General features: G+C 40.9%; 1 protein-coding gene across 1 annotated transcript in view; it reads right to left on the reverse strand.

Annotated features, from left to right (window-relative positions):
- Window positions 1–22,567, reverse strand: part of NOTCH2 (notch receptor 2) — a 176,883-nt gene that overhangs the window by 76,317 nt on the left and 77,999 nt on the right. Inside the window, exons 3-5 of the mRNA XM_007457124.1 lie at window positions 17,032–17,291; window positions 13,239–13,574; window positions 2,648–2,770 (exon numbers count right to left, since the gene is read on the reverse strand). Coding sequence (XP_007457186.1) covers window positions 2,648–2,770; window positions 13,239–13,574; window positions 17,032–17,291 — 719 coding nt within the window. The remainder of the gene's footprint in view (window positions 1–2,647; window positions 2,771–13,238; window positions 13,575–17,031; window positions 17,292–22,567) is intronic.

Consider the following 22,567-nt stretch of genomic DNA (forward strand, 5'->3'; position numbering starts at 1 on the left):
TCAATATCAATAGGAACACTACAACCCAAAATTTTCTTTCTATTCTTCTCAGAATGAGGTTGGGGCTGGGATCAGGAACAGCTCAGCTATATGCTACTGACAACAAAGGTCTGTAAAGCGCTCTGGTAACTGACGTCATCAACAGTTCAATGACCCCATTCCCTCACCTCAAGCACATAATAATGCTAATATTAATGTGGTGAGCATTATCACAGAGGAATGTATGGGGTAGTAAGGGAGCCCAGAGGGTAACACTTAGCTCAGCCTAGAGAGAGGGCATGGTGGGGGGGGTGGGGGCGGGCTTCCTGAAGGTGGTACCCACTTGATCTGAGCCAGGCAGGCAAAAATGGTGAGGACTATAGGGAGAGGAGAGGAGAAGGGAAATCCAGAGAAAAGAAATGGTGTGAACAAGGACATAGGGAATGGCTGATATAGGAAGCTGTTCTTATTGTCGAAGAAGCAGATGGGGCTGAGGCCAGGGAGGACTTCACATAATGAAGGAAGGACCTTGGACTTTATCCTGTTGGTCATTGGGGCAGTTAAAAAAAAACAACAAGGCTGTCACCGGAAGCCAAAGATTGGCATCGGTGAAAAAGAAGAAGGAAACCTGTGGTGGGAAACCAAAGACTGAGGGTATTTTAAATGACAGCAGATCAAAAGGAATAAATACTGACACACTGACACACTGAATTATCAATTCTGCCATCCCCTCTAGAAAAAATACAAAAGCACATGGAAAAAGAAACATCTTCAAAGGGCTTTCATAGGAAAAAGGTATTTACTAAACACCCTGGGGTAAGAAATTTTGGTAAAATATCATTTCACTGGGAAACTTTCCCCCAAGATTGGACCTTCCTAATTAATATCAAAGCAGGAAACTGAGTGTGCTATCAAAGAAAAATCAGCAGTGAAATCACAATTATCATTTAATCTTCATTGGCATCAGGAGCCTTGGTACCACACAGAGCCACTCTCTCCCACAGGGCAAGGGAGAGATTAGAATGGGGTCAAGTTCCTAACAAGTATCTCATCCTGCCCAATACCACTGTGAGGATCATTAAAAAGAGAAAAATTCAAATCTTTCCAGTTACTATTTGTCACATAATTAACTTTACAGTAATCTTTTTAAGTTGGAAAAAAAAATGGCCTATGAAAAAAATCACCAGAGAAATGGCAAAAGCTAAAGAGAAGAGAGACTATGACAGAAAGAGCAGAGGGTTGGGAGTAAAGTCCTAGGATCAAGAAGAAATTCTAGGGGAAGTCCAATTTTAGGGAAACCCAGTGGGAAAGTATCTTTAAAAAAAAGACAGTTTGGGGATTAAAAGCAGAAATGTGTGCCCTTCCAGGAAATCGTATTATTGAAGTTTTAAACCCTTTTAATCTTTTTCTATTCCTAAGTCTACAGCTCTAAAGAGTACTCTAAATAATTAGCTGCTGCAGAGGAGGGAAGGCAATTCGGAGACTAGATCTAAGGAATACCAGGTAGTAACAACAGCAATCCAATTTCAAGACTTCTTTGCTGGGCACAATCCTTCACTGGTACTGGAGTTTCTTCCTTATAACGTTAACTTATTCTTGGGTTTCCACATTAAATCAATCAACTTCTCTCAAAAAGGCTCAGTTTTAATCACTTAATCAGTTCTTACTTGTCTCCACTTTCAGTTAGATAAATAGATATAAACAGAAATTGGAACGAAATGTCTGCATAAACTCAATTTCAAAAATAAGAGGAAAATCTGCTTAAGACAACATTAGAAGCTTCCAAGAGGTTGTAAATTTAAGCAAGATTACTCTTCTAATGTCAGAGGCAGAAAAATCTGCCTCTGTGCAAAAAATCTGTGCAAAAAGGGATACAAAAAAGGAAAAAATAGCAATGGAGTTGGGTGTCGTAAAAATAATGTCAAGAGGACCTGCCCAACCCTTTGCATAATTATAGGACATGACAATAAGATGAGACAGATTTCTGTCTGTGAACAAACAATAAGCTCTGAACTCTCGCAGCCTGCATAATTTATTTTCTTTTTTTTTTTTTAGTTGGAAGAAGGAAGAGCATTTTAATAACCTTTTCATGTAATTATGAACATTCTTTGATACCACAGCAAAACTTGACAAGTTGTAGCTTCTTCTTCTTTTCCAGCTTTATTGAGCTATATTTAACATAACATTTGTGTAAGTTTAAGGAGTACATGATGATTTGATGTACATATGTATTGTGAAATGATTACCACGATAAGATCAATTAACACATCCATTACTTCACACAGTTACCATTTTTTGTGTGTATATGGTAAGAACATTTATATTTTTGCATTTAAGTATGTTCCTTTCCTCTCAAATATTTAATAAGCATCTACTATGTTCCAGGCAATGTGCTGTTTTACCAGATAAAAATGTCAGAGTCTTTCAATAATGTTCTTTCTCATATCTCCCACAGCACCTGGCACGGTGCTGAGTTCACATCAGCTGCCCAATAAATACCCATGAAAATATTTCTTCCTTTAAGTGAACATGGGGGAACATATGGGGTTAGCACTATACCCAATGATGTAGCACAGAGACCCTTGTAAAAGATGCCCACTTCAATATCAGACTGCCACTGGTTACCAACCTATGCCCCATTCTGACTGATTTGTCACACCGTACATACCTGTCCACTGAGGGGGGCAGCGGCAGTTATAAGTGTTGACCCCATCCACACAAACCCCTCCATTCTGACACTTGTGATTAGGACAGTCATCAATATTCCGCTCACAGGTGACTCCTTCAAAACCTAGTAAGACAAGAACAGAGAAAATGATAAATTCTCACACAGATGGTGTGATCTGCTCTTCTCCACAGGGCATGGTCATCAGAACAGACTGACTTCATTACTTCAATTCAATAGCCAGCAGCTGGTCAACCCAAGACTCACCATATAAAAATCCCCCAATCTTCTGTCTTCTCTTGCCTCAAGCATACTTCGACACTTAAAATGACTCATTATGCCAATGACATGCCTTCATAGTTACCTCACAAGTATTTCAAAGTGTTTTCATGAAATAAAATCCCAGTGAAGATAAATGTCTACTCAGAACAGCTATTTACTCGTTCTAAAAAAAAAGGGTATTAGATTTTCCCCAGCTCCATGCTAGATTAATGGGAAGAACAGATAAAAGATTACCTAATTAAATTTAAATTCCTTTTTTTTATTCCCTTGGGAAAATCAGCGTGGTGGGGGGTACATAAGAAAAAATATTGAACTTAAAAGTCTGAAGATACGGGTCAAGTTCCAACCTCACTGCTTATAAGCTATTTAATACATGGTAAATTACAAACTCTGAAGTACCTTCCTCATCTGTAAAATGAGGCTGACTGCACCTGCCCAGCCTGCCGTTCTAGGTTGTTTCTAAGTGCCACATCATGAGTAAGGTAGAAATAAATATAAAAAGCTATCTGAATATGGGGTGGCATTATATTACTAACTAACCAACCCTTCAAATTCTTCATCCTCCTCTTCACATTAACAGCATTGCTTCCTTCCACTTGATTTCTCCCTTTCATGAAAAATGAAACTAGCACACCAAACTTCACCCTAACTGCCCATAGAATGTTCCTCTATAATTTATACATTGGGCTTCTTCTTTCTCTCTCCTTGCTACCAAATCTCTTAGCTATTAAAATAGAAGACTACCAGCTTTAAAACAAGAGAGAAAGTTCACTGATCATCCTCTTATTTGAAATACATGTGACTAAGTCTTTTCCCTCTTCAAAATGTCCCATAAGTTTCTCTCTCTTACTCAAAACACTTATTGGGTCTTCTACTAGGCACTGGTATAGGTGAGTAAAAGAAAGAGTCCCTGCTTTGGGGGCATTACAGTCTGGTGAGTGGGACAGACATCAATCACACCTTTCTTTATTCATTCCTTACCACAAGCTACTGCAGTATTCTACATCTGCTCTGTACACTGGAACATGGCTGGTTTCTCTGAATACAGTAGCAGTCATGTAAATGAGTATGAACCAAGTAACCAAAAAAATTACCCAGAGAGCAAAGGAAATCACTTTGTAGAAGATGGAGATAAGTGAGAGCTTGACTGAAGAGAATTCTGTTTCTCTAGGTGTTTGGTACTCAGTCCATTCAAGCAGATGAGTCATTAAGTAAGCCTGAGAAAGACTATGAAAAATTTTAGAGACTCAGATTTTTTAAAAAATTAATCATATTACTCCTATATCTGTTTAATCACATGGAAGTCTTACAAATGGACTAATGAGTCAGTAAATGTTGAATTGTTTAAGCCCACCCATAATTATGATAAAGTGAGGGCAAATCTACAGATCCAGAAAGTACAGTCCCTGAACAATAACTGAGGTCTAGTTTCTAGCCTAGTGCTCTTAAATGGAAACATTCTTCTGAAAAGTCAAAGATAGTTTTAGAGTGTAGGAGGGAAATACGGGGTCCTGGCCCACCGCTGTTAGAATCTGTGTGGTCTGGTGGTGTTCCAGAACTGCTATTGGTCATCCTCCCCCTAACTTGATCTCCCTGTTGACTAAATATGGTTGACTAGGGTGTCAAGGAGGTGATGAAGACTTTGCAGCCTAACTATAAGGACCTGAAACTGTGACCTTGAATTTATATTTGCCAGTGCTACAACTAACTGAATTCACCAACCACAGACAAATTAAGAAAGCAGAAGCATTTCAACATAACCACAATATATAAGAAATAAAATGCCTTCTTTTTATGACTGACTATTTTAGTTCTTACCTGTCACTATGTAGGTAGGTAAGAAGACAAGTAGGTGAAAGAGTTAATTCATGGTTGAAGCATGGCCTCTGGGGCCAAACTGCCTAGATTCAATTCTCACCCTTGCCATGCAGTAGCTGAGTGAACACCGGCAAGATACTTAAACTTTCTTTCCTCTCTGGGGTAATTAACAGGACCTACCTGAAAGGTTGTTTTAAGGATTAAATGAGTCAGATATAAAAAAACACTTAATTCAGTAAATTGTGTTGGAACAACTGAATATCTAGATGCAAAAGAATAAAGTTGGACCCCTTCCTCACCCCATACACAAAAATGAACTCAAAATGTAAGAGTTAAAATTACAAGACCCTTAGAATAAAACATAGGAGTAAATCTCTGTGATGTGGGCTAAGCAGAGATTTCTTAAATATGACCAAAAGCACAAGCAACAAAGGAAAAAATTGATAGTTTGGAGTTCCTCAAAATTAAAAACATTCGGGCTTCAAAGGATACCATAAAGAAAGTAAAAAGACAGACCACAGAATGGGAGAAAATACTTGCAAATCATGTATCTGTTAGGAGACTTATATCTAGGTTGTATAAAGAATTCTTACAACAAAAATTAAAATACAATATATATAATATAATAGTACAAATAGCCCAGTTATAAAACGGATAAAAAATCTAAATAGACATTTCTCCAAAGAAGATATATAAATGACCAATAAGCACATGAAACGATGCGCTCAACACCAGCCATGAAGGAAATGCAAATCACAACCATGATAAGCTATCACTTCACACCCACTAGGATGGCTATAATTAAAAAGACAGATAACAACAAGTGTTGGTAAGGATATGGAGAAATTGGGAATCCTCATATACTGCTGGTTGTAATGTAAAATAGTGCAGCCACTATGGGATATAGTGTGGCAGTCACGAAGAGATTAGAGTTACCATATCACCCAGCAATTCCTCTCATAAGTATATACCCCCAAAAATGAAAACATATGTCCACTCAAAAGCTTGTACAAGAATGTTCACAGCAGCATTATTCAAAATAGCCAAAAAAAGTGGAAGCAGCCCAAATGTCAATTCCCTGGTGAATGGATAAATATTGATACAAAGTGGTAGATCCATACAACGGAATATGATTCAGCCATAAAAAGGAGTGAAGTACTGATACCTCCTGCAACACAGATGAATTTTGAAAACACTAAGTGAAAGAAGCCAGTCACGAATGACCACATACTGTGTGTTCCCATTTATATGAAATGTCCAGAATAGGCAGCTCTATAGAGAAAGTAGATTAGGAATTGCCTAGTGCTGGGAGGGAGTTAGGGGGAGGTTAGGGAATGACTGCTAATGAATACTAAGCTTCTTTTGAAGTGATAAAAATGAGCTAAAATTTATTGTGGTGATGGTTACATATATCTGTAAATATACTAAAAACTACTGAATTGTACACTTTAAAAGAGAAAATTACATGGTATGCAAATTATATCTCAATAAAGCTGTTATATTAGAAGGAAAAGCACTTAAAACAATGCCTGATGCACAGGAAGTGTTTTACACATATTAGCTAATACTGTTGGCTTGGCCAAAAAGTTTGCTTGGGTTTTGCCATAAGATGTTACAGAAAAACCGAAACGAACTTTCTGGCCAACCCAATATTATATGTCAATGGGATCAAAGCAACCCTGAGAGATTATCTACTCTGATCCTTCTAAGTTACAGATGAAGAAGGTAAAGGCCACGTGGCTGACCTACCCAAGTTTAAATGCCTAGTAGTCAGTACTCAACCAGAATTTTTTTTTTTTTTTTTTTTTTTTGCGCTACGCGGGCCTCTCACCGCTGCGGCCTCTCCCATTGCGGAGCACAGGCTCCGGACGCGCAGTCTCCGCGGCCACGGCTCACGGGCCCAGCCGCTCCTCGGCATGTGGGATCCTCCCGGACCGGGGCACAAACCCGCGTCCACTGCATCGGCAGGCGGACTCTCAACCACTGCGCCTCCAGGGAAGCCCTCAACCAGAAATTTTATTCAGTTTCAATCAGTATGATCTCTGGGACCCCAGAGTTCCGTTTCATTAATCTGAAAAACTGATCTTGGATCAAAAGTTCCCATGTCTGAGAAAACCCTTAACCAAATCAGTTCTCCTCCAAAGTTAAGACAGGATTTATGCTTTAAAAATAGAGTTACAGTACTCTTTGTGGAAATAGCTAGCAAATTCTTATAAGAAAGTCTACCTAAGGGCGAGGGGAGTAGGGAGGGAGGGTAAGGCTTAAATGAATAAGCTATAGTGGAATCACTTCTTAAAAATGTTTTAAGGGAAAGGGAAACAGACAAGTCTCCAGACCTGTGGGTGGGATGGGTGTAAAAGACTTACAGAAAGGCTCACATGACTGTACTAAAAGGAGTCCACTGCTTAAAGCCAATTCACATCCTTAAAAGGCCAAAAAGAAAGAATTTAAACTCAGAAGGAACATTTTAAGACTGTGCTGTTATAAAACCATGGGCCACGTAACTGATAAATGATGACAGTGAGGGTGGGGAGCAGAAAAGTGTCTTTCGAACTTGTCATCCCACACAGAGAACAGCATCTCTCAAGAGAGCTTCCACATCTTTCCATTTTCAGCCCCCGGGAGGTGTGAGGGTGGAAAGGCTTGGTACAGAGGCACAAAGAAGACAGCAGAAAGGGGAAGCTGAGATGACACAAGCAGGATTCTCCCAGGCCAGGCTGAAGGTCCTCAGGAAGAGCTTCTGTGCACAGGGATGAAAGAGTGAGGAAAACCCAGGGATGCCTGGAACTGGACAAAGGCACAAAAGTAAACAGCTACGTGCTACCTTCTCCCCCGCCTCTGGGAAGAAACCTGTCACAAGAGCAAGCGGGCCCCACCTCTGTCACACTGGTTTCCTCGGCACACTGCATCCGTCCTCTGAATGGGCCCCAATGAGCTCACCGACCCCACGACTGGCCCCTGGATGCCTGCCCCACCACCCACCCAGGTGGCTGCTCCTACCTGCCTCCCTCTGTAGCTCCCAAATCATCTCCACTTCCCTTTCTAACTTTACCTCCAAAGAAGTCAGAGAAATGAATAAAGGGGTTCAAAAGAAATAAATTCAGAGCATTTTTTAAAATTATAGAATATAGGAATTCTCTTCTCTATCACATTCAATTCATTCATTTGGCAAATATTCATTAAGTCTCAATTTTGTGCCAGGCAGTAAGCTGGATACTGGGGAATTTAAATGAGGGTGTCTACTGGCAAGGATGAACAGTCAGTTTGATAAGTGCTGTGCTAGATGTATACAGGTTGTGAAAGACCTCAGAAGCTCTCTAGTCCCCGCGGGGTAGGGAATATTGAAGGCATTTCAGTGAAGTAGGTGCCTTTGACACATCATAAGGAATAAGTTCCATATAAAAAGGCAGGGTGGGTGGGGGAGGTAAGTGACAGAAGGCTGAGGAGGTAGCACGGGCAAAACTGCCAAGCACGGCAGAACAGGAAAAACTTCCAGGAACATCAAGTACAACTAGACGCAGGGCCCAGGTTAGAGGAGCTAAAATAATGCGCCCCGCAAAATGGTACGACAGTTTCTGCGTCTGCTCCAGTGAAACCTGCCAGAATACGATTAGTATAATACCCAAGAGAACATCACATGCCTGTGCATATGAGAATGCAAGAGGGAACCCTTTCTAACAGTTTTTAAGCTCAGCAACTGCAGAGCAGACACAAAAGCCACAAAATGTGGTCAAGCTTTATTTTAATGATATAGGGATATAACATATCATCAGCCTGTAGTGTACAGAGGTGACTTACAAAGGATGAACCTTCCTTGTTTGGACAGGATGGATCAGACAGATTTTTATGAAGTTCAGAAATCATAAAGGGGGCTTCCCTGGTGGCGCAGTGGTTGAGAGTCCGCCTGCCGATGCAGGGGACACAGGTTCGTGCCCGGTCCCGGAAGATCCCACGTGCCGCGGAGCGGCTGGGCCCGTGAGCCATGGCCGCTAAGCCTGCGCATCCGGAGCCAGTGCTCCGCAACGGGAGAGGCCACAACAGTGAGAGGCCCGCGTACCGCAAAAAAAAAAAAAAAAAAATCATAAAGGAATAAGGAGGTACAGGAGAGAAAGAAAAAGGTAAAGTCCATCAGGGACTGTCCTATCCAGCTGTGAACTCACAGGTACCGCCAGGAGATACAAACAACCCACTGCTTCCTGATTACCTGTGCTACTTCTTAAAATATCACAAACATAAAACCAGTTTAACTCATTCTCTCCCCCACTAACCCCCAAAAATTGGGAATCAGTGATTCAAGAATTTATCTTCTATTTTGTTCTTTTGTTAAAATTACTCTGGTTGAGTGCTCCTCCTCGGGGCTTCTGCTAAAAACTTTACCTAATGGTAGTTTATGAGGATCTGGATTATTAACAGTTGCTGCTCCAAGAAGATGAAATACAGTTCCTCAGTTTGACTCTATCAGTTCCCTCTTGAATATATTCCTTTTTTTCTTCCCTCTGTGGAGAAACACTTCTTTCTTTATTACACAGGATGAGTCATTCTTGCAGTTTTAATTCCCTCCCCATCAGTCTTAAAATAATTCTAAAATCAACTCAGAAACTACAGTGCCCTTTGCAGGAAAAGAACTATATTTTAACCATTCAAAAATAATCACTAACTTATGTGGGGTTCACTGACTTTCAGAGTTGAAAAGAACTCCAATTCTTTTTACGCAGTACTAATATAAACAAGTACAGAAGGAGAAGCCAGACTAAGTCTAGGGTGCATGTTACCAGGAAGAAAATGAAAAGACCAAAGTTACGTTCTCAATACTACCATATTATACTAAACTCAATCTGTCAATCAATAGGTATGTGCCTATTATATACCTGGCATGGTTTCTAGGTGCTTGGGACATATCACTAAATAAAAACAAAGATCCTAGCTTTCACTCTAGAGAGGGGAAGAGGCAGCAGAATTTAGAAAAGACAGACAATAAACAATAGACATAATGAGGTAAATTATATAGCACAAATTATATAGCAAGATGATGACAAGTGTTACAAAAAAAGAAAAGAAAAAAAAGAAAAAGTAGACCAGGGTCAGTAATGAAGGGGGAAGGGAATGGTTACAACCTGAAATAGGGTGATCAGGGCAGGCCTCAGTTAAAACTGCAAAGACTTGAAATGTGGTGGGAAGCAGCCATCTGAGGATTGCAGAACCTGGACAAAAGCTACTTTGCCTCTCGCTGACTTGGCTTCCCCACCTTTAGAACTGAAATAATGATTCTCTTCAAATAATGGTGTTGTGGGCTTCCCTGGTGGCGCAGTGGTTGAGAGTCCGCCTGCCGATGCGGGGGACGCGGGTTCGTGCCCCGGTCCGGGAAGATCCCACATGCCGCAGAGCGGCTGGGCCCGTGAGCCATGGCCGCTGAGCCTGCGCATCCGGAGCCTGTACTCCGCAACGGGAGAGGCCACAACAGTGAGAGGCCCACGTACAGCAAAAAATAATAATAATGGTGTTGTTTACATTGAGAGAGTAATTATTATTTCTTTGTTTTGCGGTACACGGGCCTCTCACTGTTGTGGCCTCTCCCATTGTGGAGCACAGGCTCCAGACGCGCAGGCTCAGCGGCCATGGCTCACGGGCCCAGCCGCTCCGCGGCATGTGGGATCTTCCCGGACCGGGGCACGAACCCGCGTCCCCCGCATCGGCAGGCAGATTCTCAACCACTGCGCCACCAGGGAAGCCCTAGAGAGTAATTATTATTTTAAGTAACATTTTAGTCTCTTGGACAGTATGGAGGGCAATGGGGGAGGGACAAGGACAATGGTACTGCATCATGAAAAGGACTCTGTAAAAGAAAATCATCTCCAGGCATTATTTCCCCATGTGGAAATAAAGTTAATACTTTGCAAACTCCACCTGGTACATAAAAACAATGATCATAAAATCTTATACATTGTATAAATATATATATTTATTCACAGTGTTATTGCATTATCTATTGTTTTGAATTCTTTTTTAATTTCCTTCTATACATGGTCCAAGCTGACGTCATCTGTTTCAGATCATGCAACCCTGAAAGGCAAGAACTAGCCTACTTAACTGTCTTTAAATATCTGCATGATATGTATGTATGTAACAAATACTGTCTGATCATAATTAGAAGTATCTCCTTTTTCTTTTAACATGAACCTACATTTTTTTAACCCAAACACCTCTAAGCATTTAACAAAAAGTCTTACACATTTCAAAGCACCTTCAGGGGAAGACAAGTAGTACAGGGTCATGGAACAAGGTGTACAAAGCACAGGCTTTGGAAATAACCTGCTTGGATTTCAGGACTCAGCCTAACCACATGTCAGCTGTGCAACTTTGAGTAAATCACTTAACATCTCCAAACTTGAGTTGCTTCACCTGGGAAACCAGAAAAACAATACCTAACCCCAAGGTTTTTGTGTAATGGAGCTAATGGAAGCAGAAGTACCTGGCACAGTGCCTGACTCATAAAAGGCATTAAATACATGTTAGTAAACTCTTTGCCAAATCTTCTGCCCCCAACGCTGCACCCCCCCATCCTGATCCCAAACACACACGTACACGCACACACTTCGTCAGTGTGTAAAAAAATGTCTTGCTTTAAACTATAAGGAGAGTGTAAGAGACAGCCAGGATCTCCTTACTCCATCCCACTAGCCCTGGCAACCTCTCAGCTGTGGAATCCTTGGTTATTTCCTTTCTCAAGGAGGAGATACTATTCTGGTTTGACAGATCCTTTCCTGGACACACTCTCAGAATTCCCTAAGGTTGTTATCATGGCTAATGGATAACAATGCAGAGGCTATGGGAGTGAATAATCACTCTCTCCCTGCTAAAAACTTCCTTTATTGACTTCTCTAACTTCCCGTTAGTACTTTGCTGCCAAACCAACCTCTTGTTCTAGGCAACTATTAAAAGTAATTTTCATGAAACTAAAAAACACATTTAGTCTTCAACAATAAATTGCACTAACCTCAATTACTAGCCACTTAGGCTATTAGAATATTAGACTATTAGAAAATTTGCAAAATTAAATTGTTTACATTTCTATTTCCTTCTTTTAACCCTTAAAATGCAAACAAAAACAGGAGTGAAGAAACATATCTTTTAGTTATTCCTTCTACAAGATAATGTGGATGACAGTAATATTAGGTAAATAAATATTTAGTGTCTAAAATGACAGCATTATCTATTCTTCATTGAAAGAGAAACTGAAAGCAATGTAATTAAATAGCTTGTTCTTGTGGCTCAGAGTTAAGTGGTATCCTTTTCTATTATGTGGCAGTCTTGTATGGCTGTATGTCAAGCACATAGCACCGTGCCTAGAACATAGCTGGCAGCCAGTAAATTTTAACTGAATGAAATGAATAAATTACCATTTGCTTTTATCCCGAGGACCAACATATGACCTTCAATCCCCAAAAGATAAAACAAACGATCCCATTATATGTGAACCATATCCACAACACCAGAATCTAAGATTCCTACTCCAAAAGAGTGGCTAAAACAACTTTTTGAGGCAATTCTGCTTACTTAGCACATTATTCCCCCCTACAGTTTTCCTTCTTTTGTTTTTGCACTAAGGTTATTTGTATAAAAAGCAGAATCTTTGTTGCCTAGTAATTTATCTGCTCCAGCTGCTCACGTTCTGTTCCCAATCAAAATTCTCGGTTTTCAGCCTCCTCATCATTTTTATAAGGAGTTCCGTGAATCCGCCAGCCTGGCTCCTTTTTCCATCCTACAGAACACTGGGCCCCAAGCTCCCATACACTGCTCCTCTTTTTGCTTCTACCTTGGGGTTATGTATGGCTGTGCCATACATAATCTATCAACGCTCATCAAAAAGTGTCCACTGATTAACAGAGCACCACTGCCACCCCATTTCCAAAATTCTCCAACTTCAAGTCTGGGCAGGGCTACCCCAAAGTCAGAGAGACTACATGGAGAGGGTTCTAAAGATCAGAAGCTCAGTGAAAGTCACAGAAGGGTAGGTGGGTACAATTAGGTAGCTAGTAAAATAATCCATTACTCTATCAGAGGTAGACACATATAGGAAAGTTGATCATCTATTATTATTGTCAATTCAGTTTAAAGCATTTTATTAATCATACATACACATTTTTCAATGTCTAATTCTCATTGTGTTCCTTTCCATTCCATAGACTTGTCTATCGTTTTCCCAGAGCTCTGTGTCCCTTATTTCTCACTGTTCCTCCAAAAAGGACAATAAACAATTTCCAAGCCACTCATCATCATAAACCCTGACATGTTAAATTACCCCCTGCTCAGTTTACGGACCACATGGGCCCATAAAACTCCTCTCTCACCAGCAAACCACCCCACACAGAATTCTCACTTCCCCTTTTCCCTCTTGGGAAGGATACTTCTTAAAGGAACAACTGAACCACACCCATCCCCTTCCTTCCTGCTGGAGGTGCATCCCCCAACCCAGGACACTAGGGGGACTCCTTACCTGGAAGGCAGTTGCACTCAAAGGCGAAGTCACCAGTCTGCCGGCAGGTGCCTCCGTTGACACAGGGGGAGGGTGCACAGGGCACGTAGGGACTGTCACAGTGCTGGCCTGTGAAGCCCTGGGGGCACTGGCACTGATAGGAACCCGGGAGGTTGAGGCAGGTGCCACCGTGCTGGCATTGTCCTGGAACGTCACACTCATTGACATCACTCGCACACTTCTGCCCTGTGAAGCCTGCGAGGCATGTGCAGGAGAACTGGTTGGCCACAGTGGTACAGGTGCTTCCATTTGCACAGGGCTGAGACAGACAGGTATCAGTCCATTGGCACAGTTTACCTAGAGGAAGGATAACAGAACTCAGTACTGCCCACAGAAATGAGGGTCAGCCCCATCCCACCACCCCACATCTCTCACCCAAAGGGTGACATAAGGGAGCCACTGCATGGAGAATCCCTAAGCTCTTTGAATTTTACAGGAAGCCCATATCAGAGCTTCCTCAAATTCACCTGACAGGGGCACTCTCCAGGGCCCTCAGCTGAGACACAAACACTCAGTGGGTCACATGGGAGGGGGAGGGACTGTAGGTTAGTAGCAGGAAGCCTACATCAATCCCTGCAGCACAGGATCCAGGAGGGTCTGGATCCACCTACTGTCTCACACCTCCTTGTCTTTGCATAAGCTGCTCCTCTGTTTGGAAGGCCATCTTCCTTTGTGGTTACCTAATGGGCTTCAACTTATCTTGACAGCTCTACTCATAAGTCACCACTGCTGTAAAGTCATCCTTAATGCTCCCCTCAGCTCCCCAAATCCCCACCCCCTCTCCCTGACACACACACACCCCTGCACATGCAAACATATACCCCAAGTTTGCTGTTTCCTTTTATATCACCTGTCACACTGGCAGGGGTCAGATCCCTGTAGTAGGCTCTCAAATCATGTCTTCTGAATGAATAAAATGTATCGATATTTTCCAAAATAAATTATGACTAAATAGACCTCTTAGATGATAGAAACAAGTCAATATGACTTCTATTTCCCTTAAACACAACACACATGCACACATATTCTGGGAAACATTTTGTTGATTGCGGTCTTGACAAAAATATTGCTGGCTGTGTTTGAAGGAGAGACAGACTCTCTGGCTTCTTATATATGGAAATAACTAGAAGCTGTCATGAGAATAAAGGTCTAAAAAGGTAATTCTTGTGGACTCTCTCAGGTAGGAAACTACTAGAAAGAAGCAGGAAGGAAGTACTGAATCTCAAGGCATAACTCAAAGGAATCAAAGCAGATTCTTCGAGGTAGAAAGAGAGAAAAAAAATACTCCCATGCTACTAGTAAATTTGGTATTCACGTGGTTTTTTCTTTTCATTAGTTTAAGCTTTTCTCAAAACTAAAGAAATGAGAACCCCCTGAATTTGTTAGTACCCCAATTGGTTGTCTAGATAAACATCCAAATTTTTGACCCCAGAGAAAAGCAAATAACAGTCATGACAGCTTCTCTAAAAGGGAGAGAGAGGTGACACTTGAGTACACAGAAGCGCTCTCTGCCTATAAAGAATATCAAATCAAAGGGAAAAGGTGCAATAAAAATTTGGGTACAGCATGTATATCTCACAGTGCTAAGCCTAGAGAAAATGAAGGAACCTCTATCTTTCTTCCTGTTTTTTCTTCTGAGAGGTACTTACCTACAATGGAGAACAGGTAAAAATGGTTACTTTTGACAACTGTGTATATCAGAGTATTTGCCTACATCTGAAACAAGAAGGTCTCTGACCTTGGTTTCCCATATATGTTTTGTACAAGCACTAACTTCCTGCCTCTGTTTGTTTATCTATGAGTGAGGTGAGTTCATACGGTCTGACGAGGTGGTATAGTGAGCTATCCCCAAACCAAAAGGGTGAGCTTGACCTGTGGCAGTTCCTAAAGTGACAGAGAAAAGTGGCAGATGTGTAAGGATGATCAGAACCCTGCAGACCACCAAGAAGAGTTTGTTTTAATGGCAAAGGAATACATTTTAATTTGAGGGTTATTTCAGAGTAACATTTTAGTTATGAAGAAGGCACTACTGCCATTTCCAGCAGTCAGGATTAAAATGTGTTAAATAGATATGCCTTCCCTTTGCCTTGTGGAGCCGAACAACTCGAAACTGACAATCAGGAAAAAATTATTCTGTTAACCACCAAATCTCTTCAGTGACTCACAGTTTCAATGCTGCCATGGTCATGATGGAGATAATGGATCACCCTAACTATCTACTACCCGTAACAACACCTTTTAATGAAAAACCAGTAGAAAAAGTATTCCAAACTAAATGGTCCAGAGTCTAGTTTTCTGAATACGTCTTTCATTTTTTATTAGATTTACGGAATTGTCGATATAGCGGGGGACAAAATGATGGCTAGTTCTCCTTTTCTCGTCTACCTTCATAAACACGTGTGGTTCATTCTGCATAAAGCTCAGACCCAGCTTTGAAGAACCCACAATATAGTCAGATGAGAGACATGTAAAAATTAATTACAATAAAATGTGACACATAAACTAACAGAACACAGAGACTAACTGTGTAAAGGAATCATGAAAGGTTCACTAAGAGTTTACAATAACATTGGGCAATCCCCAATTGTAGAAAAGGGCGTTCCGGGCAAAGGGGTGTGCAAAAGCATGAGGCAACAGGAAGCATGACATTTTCAGGAAATGATGAGAACGCTGGCATCACTAGAGCTAGATGCGTGTGAGGAACTGAGGCTATAAGAAGACGTAAGGCCTAGACTGTAAGGGCTACGTGAGCCATGTAAAAGAGTTTATATTCTGCAGACAATGAAAAGTCACTAGGCTGGTAAGCAGGTGAGTTTGTGAGAAGATCTGCATTCATGTTAAAGATCCGTGGTAATGTGACAGGTGGACAAGATGGGGAGAAAGTAAAGGCAAGGAAACCAGGTAGGAAACAACTGCAGGAGTCCAGGGGAGAGATGACCTGGACCTCACCTACAGAGCAGAAGAGAAAATGGAGAGGAGTAGACAGGTGAGAGGTATCTCAGAGATTAGACGGGGTGACTGAGTCTAAGTGGGGTACAGAGAAGTGAGAGGGAGTTTCTAGTTTGGAGTATTTGGAGTGTACATTGGTGCCACTATTATATCAACATGTTGAGTTTGAGGTACCTGTCAAATTTCTAAGGATAATATGCAATGGATAGTTAGAAATATGAGCCTGAATGTCAGGGTTGGGGTGGAGCTAAAAGGATGACGGTGAGAGGCATCAGCAAGGGATGAAGATGGTGAGAGTTGAAGCAACTGGAGATAGCGAGATTCCCTGGGGAAAGCTGTGCTATGACTCAAAACAGGGCTCAAAACAGAATTCCAAAGAACACAAAAATTAAATGCATGAGGACAAGGATAAGGCAATGTAGAAGCAAATGGAACAATCAGTTTAGAAAGCCCAAAAAGCCAATGCCCTGAATGTCTGGGGAGAGGAGATTTCAAGGAATAAGTTATCAGTAACACGAACAACTTTTCTTCTGGTGATAGTGAAGTAATTCTGATCCCCAATCCTGATATCTATTCTTCAGGCAGTCAACTACTTCTGAGTATCTGACCCTTTTTTCTTTCTCTTTCTCCCCTTTCAAAAGGAACCGAAGGATAGTTGATTGGAACATTCCAGTTCCTTACCATAATGTTAAACATGCACCAGAGTTGGGGGACCCTGAAGAACCAGATGACAGTTATCTAAAATATGCTAAATAAAAGTACCTGCTGAGAATGGGAAAGTATGGCCTTGAGTCCCATTTGTTACCTGTAAAACCGACTTGGCAGGTGCACTCATAGGTATCCCGGCTAAGCACATGGCACTTGCCTCCATTCAGGCAAGGGTGAGACCCAAAGCAGGGGTGAGTGGTCGAGTACTGGCAGTCCTCGCCTATGAAGCCCGGGGCACATCGGCATGTGGCTTTCCCCAACATAGCCTGGGCCACACAGGTCCCACCATTCTGGCAGCGGTTCTTCTCACAGGGGTCTCGATGTTGACAATATTCTCCCAAGAATCCCTCTGGGCATCTGTATGGAAAAGAGAGGAGTCCATGAAAACTCTTGACTTCTTATAAGTTCCAAAACTTACAAGATAATGCAGTCCATTCAAGAAAACACTAGAATGTAAATTGAGAAACCCAAAGGTACAACTGTAAAACGGACTCACTTTAGGAGAAGTGTTTAGAGTACTTAACTGCATACTCTCATGTCTTTTTGAGTTTTGGCAGGTGACAGAATATCAGGTGGGTGACCCAGAATGGTCTGCCACAGCCAGTCAACATGACCCTTATTCAGAGGCAAAATACAGCCATAGCTTTTTTCATGTAGATGCAGGCTGGTATGCTGTAACAGCACCTTTTTGTGCAGCATTGTTGATACTTGTCTTTAAATTCATTAATTTTCTCCTTTTGACTAAGTCAATTGATAGAATTAAGACATTCACATGATAATGTATGGACTGAGCCTCTTATCCTCTCCAATCTAAAGTATATAAAATATCTCTCAAGCACTGAGAAATAATAAGTTCTACTTTTGTTGTTTCCACTGAGACATCAGTTGGCCTATGCCTAGACTTCTGGGTTATGTTCAAGGGGTTGAGACTGTGATAAAGAAAAAGGAGGTACAGGAATGGGGAAGGGTTCAAAGGGGCTTTTCAGAAACTTAAATCAGTTAAGATATTAGTAGCAGGCAGCTTTCCTAACCAAAAAAAAAAAAAAAAGCACAGAATATAATTAAAATAACGTTTAAAATATCTAAGGTACCACACAAACACCAAAGTGAAGGGAAAACAATTCAAGAATAACATTCTATAACATTTTCCACACACTGTGTTGAGGAATCTTTTTATATGCCATCCATTGATTCCTAAGATACACAGCCATCCCAAATTGTGTGTAATATTTACGACAGTTTTCTCTAAACACCATAAAAAGGCATGAAAAGTCTCCATTTTCATAATGAAGAGGTTGTTCAAATGGGACCTCTAAGAAGCATTTAAATGGAACACAAAGTCTTTGATTCTAACTATAAATCTTGCCATTTGGCTGTAACCCAGATATTTTGGTTCAACCTCTTTCTCCATTTTACTTTTTGGAGGATAGATAACTAACTGCAAGGCTGTTCCACCATTACCTCGAAGATAACACATTTAAACCATTGTGTTTAAATCCTATCACATCTTCCGATGCTCAATCACTATGTTCTGACCCTCCCAATTACCCAGACTTGAAGCACTGGGGTCCCGTCTCACTCCTTCTTGTCTTTGCCAACCATATCCATGATGTTTTATTAGCCACTGGTTGACCAGGTGAGGTCTTTAGAGGTCACAGTTTTGAGAAAAGGAGAACCAGATATTTGGGAACTAAGACAGTACATGCCCAGATGAATTACACAGTAACTAAAATGGCTGGAGGAGGAAACAGAGCTAGTAAGTAGCTACAGTGGCAGTGATGTAACTGACCCCAGCCTCCTCACCTTTTCCCAAGGCTCTGAACAGTAAGAGTGGCAGAGCCAGGAGCAGCTGGAGCTCTGAGCATCCTCATGAACAGATGAAGCTAGAGAATAAGAGGCAGTGAGGAGAGGGCACACCACTGAAACCAAAGACTGGCTGAAGTTTCCAGTGAGGAGCCTGCACCTCATACGGGTGAGGAGGCCCATTTGGAGTCCTGGTGCTATGACCTTGGACAAGTTATCGGGTTGGCCAAAAGGTTCGTTCAGATTTTTCCATAAGATGGCTCTAGTAGCACTTAATTGTCTTTAACTTCATTCGAAACAATTTTGTTAGACTATATTGTGACAGCTGTCATATAAGTGTACATTTTTTAAAAACTTATCAAAATTGGTGAATTTTTGTGTAGCCATTTTAATACTGAAGATGGAAGAAAAAGGCAACATTTTCGGCATATTATGCTTTATTATTTCAAGAAAGGTAAAAACACAACAGAAACCCAAAAGAAAAAGAAGATTTGTGCAGTGTATGGAGAAGGTGCTATGACTGATTGAACGTGTCAAAAGTGGTTTGTGAAGTTTCGTGCTGGAGATTTCTCGCTGGACGATGCCCATGGTCAGGTAGACTAGTTGAAGTTGATAGTGATCAAATAGAGACATTAATTGAGAACAATCAACGTTCTACCACGCAGGAGACAGCCGACATACTCAAAATATCCAAATCAAGCATTGAAAATCATTTGCACCAGCTTGGTTATGTGAATCGCTTTGATGTTTGGGTTCCACGTAAGTTAAGTGAAAAAAAACCTTCTTGATGGTATTTCCACATGTGATTCTCTACTTAAACGTAATGAAAACATTCTGTTTTTAAAACAAATTGTGATGGGCGATGAAAAGTAGATACTGTACAATAATGTGGAACGGAAGAGATCGTGGGGCAAGTGAAAGGAACCACCACCAACCACACCAAAGGCCGATCTTCATCCAAAGAAGGTGATGTTGTGTATATGGTGGGATTGGAAGGAAGCCCTCTATTATGAGCTCCTTCCAGAAAACCAAATGATTAATTCCAACAAGTACTGCTCTCAATCAGACCAACTGAAAGCAGCACTCAACAAAAAGCATCCCGAGGGGCTTCCCTGGTGGCACAGTGGTTGAGAGTCCGCCTGCCGATGCAAGGGACACAGGTTCGTGCCCCAGTCCGGCAAGATCCCACATGCCGCGGAGCAGCTGGGCCCATGAGCCATGGCCGCTGAGCCTGCACGTCCGGAGCCTGTGCTCCGCAACGGGAGAGGCCACAACAGTGAGAGGCCCGCGTACGGGGGGGTTGGGGGGGGAAGGCATCCCGAATTAGTCAACAGAAAATGCATAATCTTCCATCAGGATAACACAACACTGCCTGCTTCTTTGATGACCAGGCAAAAAATTACAGCTTGGCTGGGAAGTTCTGATTCATCCGCTGTGTTCACCAGACTTTGCACCTTTGGATTTCCAATTATTTCCTTCTTTACAAAATTCTCTTAATTGAAAAAATTTCAATTCCCTGGAAGACTGTAAAAGGCACCTGGCACAGTTCTTTGCTCAAAAAGATAAAAAGTTTTGGGAAGATGGAATTATGAAGTTGCCTGAAAAATGGCAGAAGGTAGTGGAACAAAAGGGTGAATATGCTGTTCAATAAAGTTCTCGGTGAAAATAAAAAATGTGTCTTTTATTTTTACTTAAAAACTGAAGGAACTTTCTGACCAATCCAATACTTAACTTCACTATCAGCTCTCTCACATTTTAAATAGTTAATAAAGCTACCTGCATCGTGAAGCTGTTGTAAGAATTGAACAAAATCAAGTATGTGAAAAACTTTATAAATGTGTAAAAGTTTTGCAGATGAAAAACATTTTTTCTCTCTTTGCACTTATTGAGGAAAAATATAATGCTTTATTCAAATCACAGCTTGATTTTATAATAGATTAGTTATTTGCTGATTATTTTTGAAGTAAAGGAGCAAAACTTGCCAACGTAGCACAGGTAAAATTAACCCTGAGCTATATTATTAAAAGCATTTGCAACTTATTCAAGATATCTGTTATGGATGATGTTAGAAACTGCGACAGAATTCTCATTCACAGTGACAGTCCTCTGGGCATTAAGCCTGGCTAACACCTCTCGATTCTCCCACACCGGAATTCTTTGCCTTGTAAATAATGGCAAACTTTAAAACCTGGGTGGGCTTTGCCCAGCTTTGCTTCCACCACCTCCCCAACGCTATCATATGGCATCTGCTCGGAGAATGCAAACTCATTCAAAACTGAGCTTCATAAACATGTAATGAAAACGTAAGGTTCCCAGGAAAACAAAAATGAAAACAATATGCAAGATTCTGAAGCCACAAACGTATTCCTGAATTATCTATTACTAAGGTTTAATCTACATTGTTGCTTCCTACCAGTATGAAAAAATAAGTTTCAACTAAGGTATGTTTAAGAAACCAGTAAAAATAGAGGTGGTAACTACAGCTTGTGGGTCTACTCTGACCCACTGCCTATTTTTTATGGCTGGAGAGCTAAGAACGGTTCTTACATTTTAAATGGTTGAGGGGAAAAAAATTTTTTAAAAACAATAATATTTTACGAATTTGAAAATTATGCAAAATTCAAATTTCAGGGTCCATACATAAAGTCTTATTGGAACGCAACCATACTCATGCATGGAAGGATTGTCTATGGCTACTTTCGCACTACAATAACAGGGTTGAGTAGTTGTGATGAAATGATATGGCTCGAAAAAGTGTTTACTATCCGGTGCTTTATAGAAAAAGTTTGCCAACTCCTGACTGATAGAATATCTGAAGCCTAATTCTATGTATAGCATCCAACATGCTTATTAATAATGATGTTGATGACGAAGAACATTCTCATATCAGTTTCCACAAAGAATGTTACACTCATTCATTCATGCAACAAGCATTTACTAAGTGCCAGGCATTGTTCTAATGCTAGGAAAATCCTTGAACTCATGGAGTTTAAATTCTAGTAGGAGAAGACAAAAAGCAAAATTAATAAGTAAAATATATAATTTGTTATGTGACATTAAGTGCTATGTAAAACAATAAAACAAGAAAGGGGCACAGGAAGGGAATGAACTGGGGATAATGGAGGTAGATAAGTGAGGTATTTCAGTTACAAATAGGAAAAGCAGAAAAGGCCTCACTGAAAGGCACATGTGAGTCAGAACGTGGATGAGGTGAGGGACTAGCCATGCAGGTATCTAGGGAAAGCATGTTCAAGGCAGAGAGAACAGCAAACGCAAAGGCCCTTAAATAGGAAACAGTCCTGGCATGTTTGAGGAATAGCCAGGAGACCTCTGTGGCTCCACCAAAGGGATTAAGAAAAAAAAGTAGCAGAAAATAGATTACAGCTATAACTGGGAGGCAGATCATGAGGGGTCTTCAGGCCACTGCAAAGAAGGATTTAGGGTTTTACTCTAAATGAGATAATACTTAGATATGATGTACAACTGATTTATTCTTCTGAAGTTCATGTACAGAAACACGTCTTATTTTTATGGGAAACTAGACCCATTGTTGGTATAATAATAAAGACTTTCTTATTTAAAATGTTCTAGAGGGCTAGACATCAGCCTATTCCTTTACCTTAAAACATGTACAAGTCTCTCTCTTTTTTTTTTTTTTTGCAGTATGCGGGCCTCAGCCTCATTTCCCTTTCCAAATTCTTCCTTCACAAAGAAACTTCTATAACTGTAGCCTAATTTTACAGCTATTTTCCCTTTCTTTTCCATTTTTTTATTTGTTCCTTTGCAGTAAAACTTTCATTCTATTTATTACCCAGAAACTCTGTCCTAAG

Source organism: Lipotes vexillifer, unplaced genomic scaffold (genome assembly GCF_000442215.2).
Source record: "Lipotes vexillifer unplaced genomic scaffold, Lipotes_vexillifer_v1.1 scaffold511, whole genome shotgun sequence".
NCBI lineage: Eukaryota > Metazoa > Chordata > Mammalia > Artiodactyla > Lipotidae > Lipotes > Lipotes vexillifer.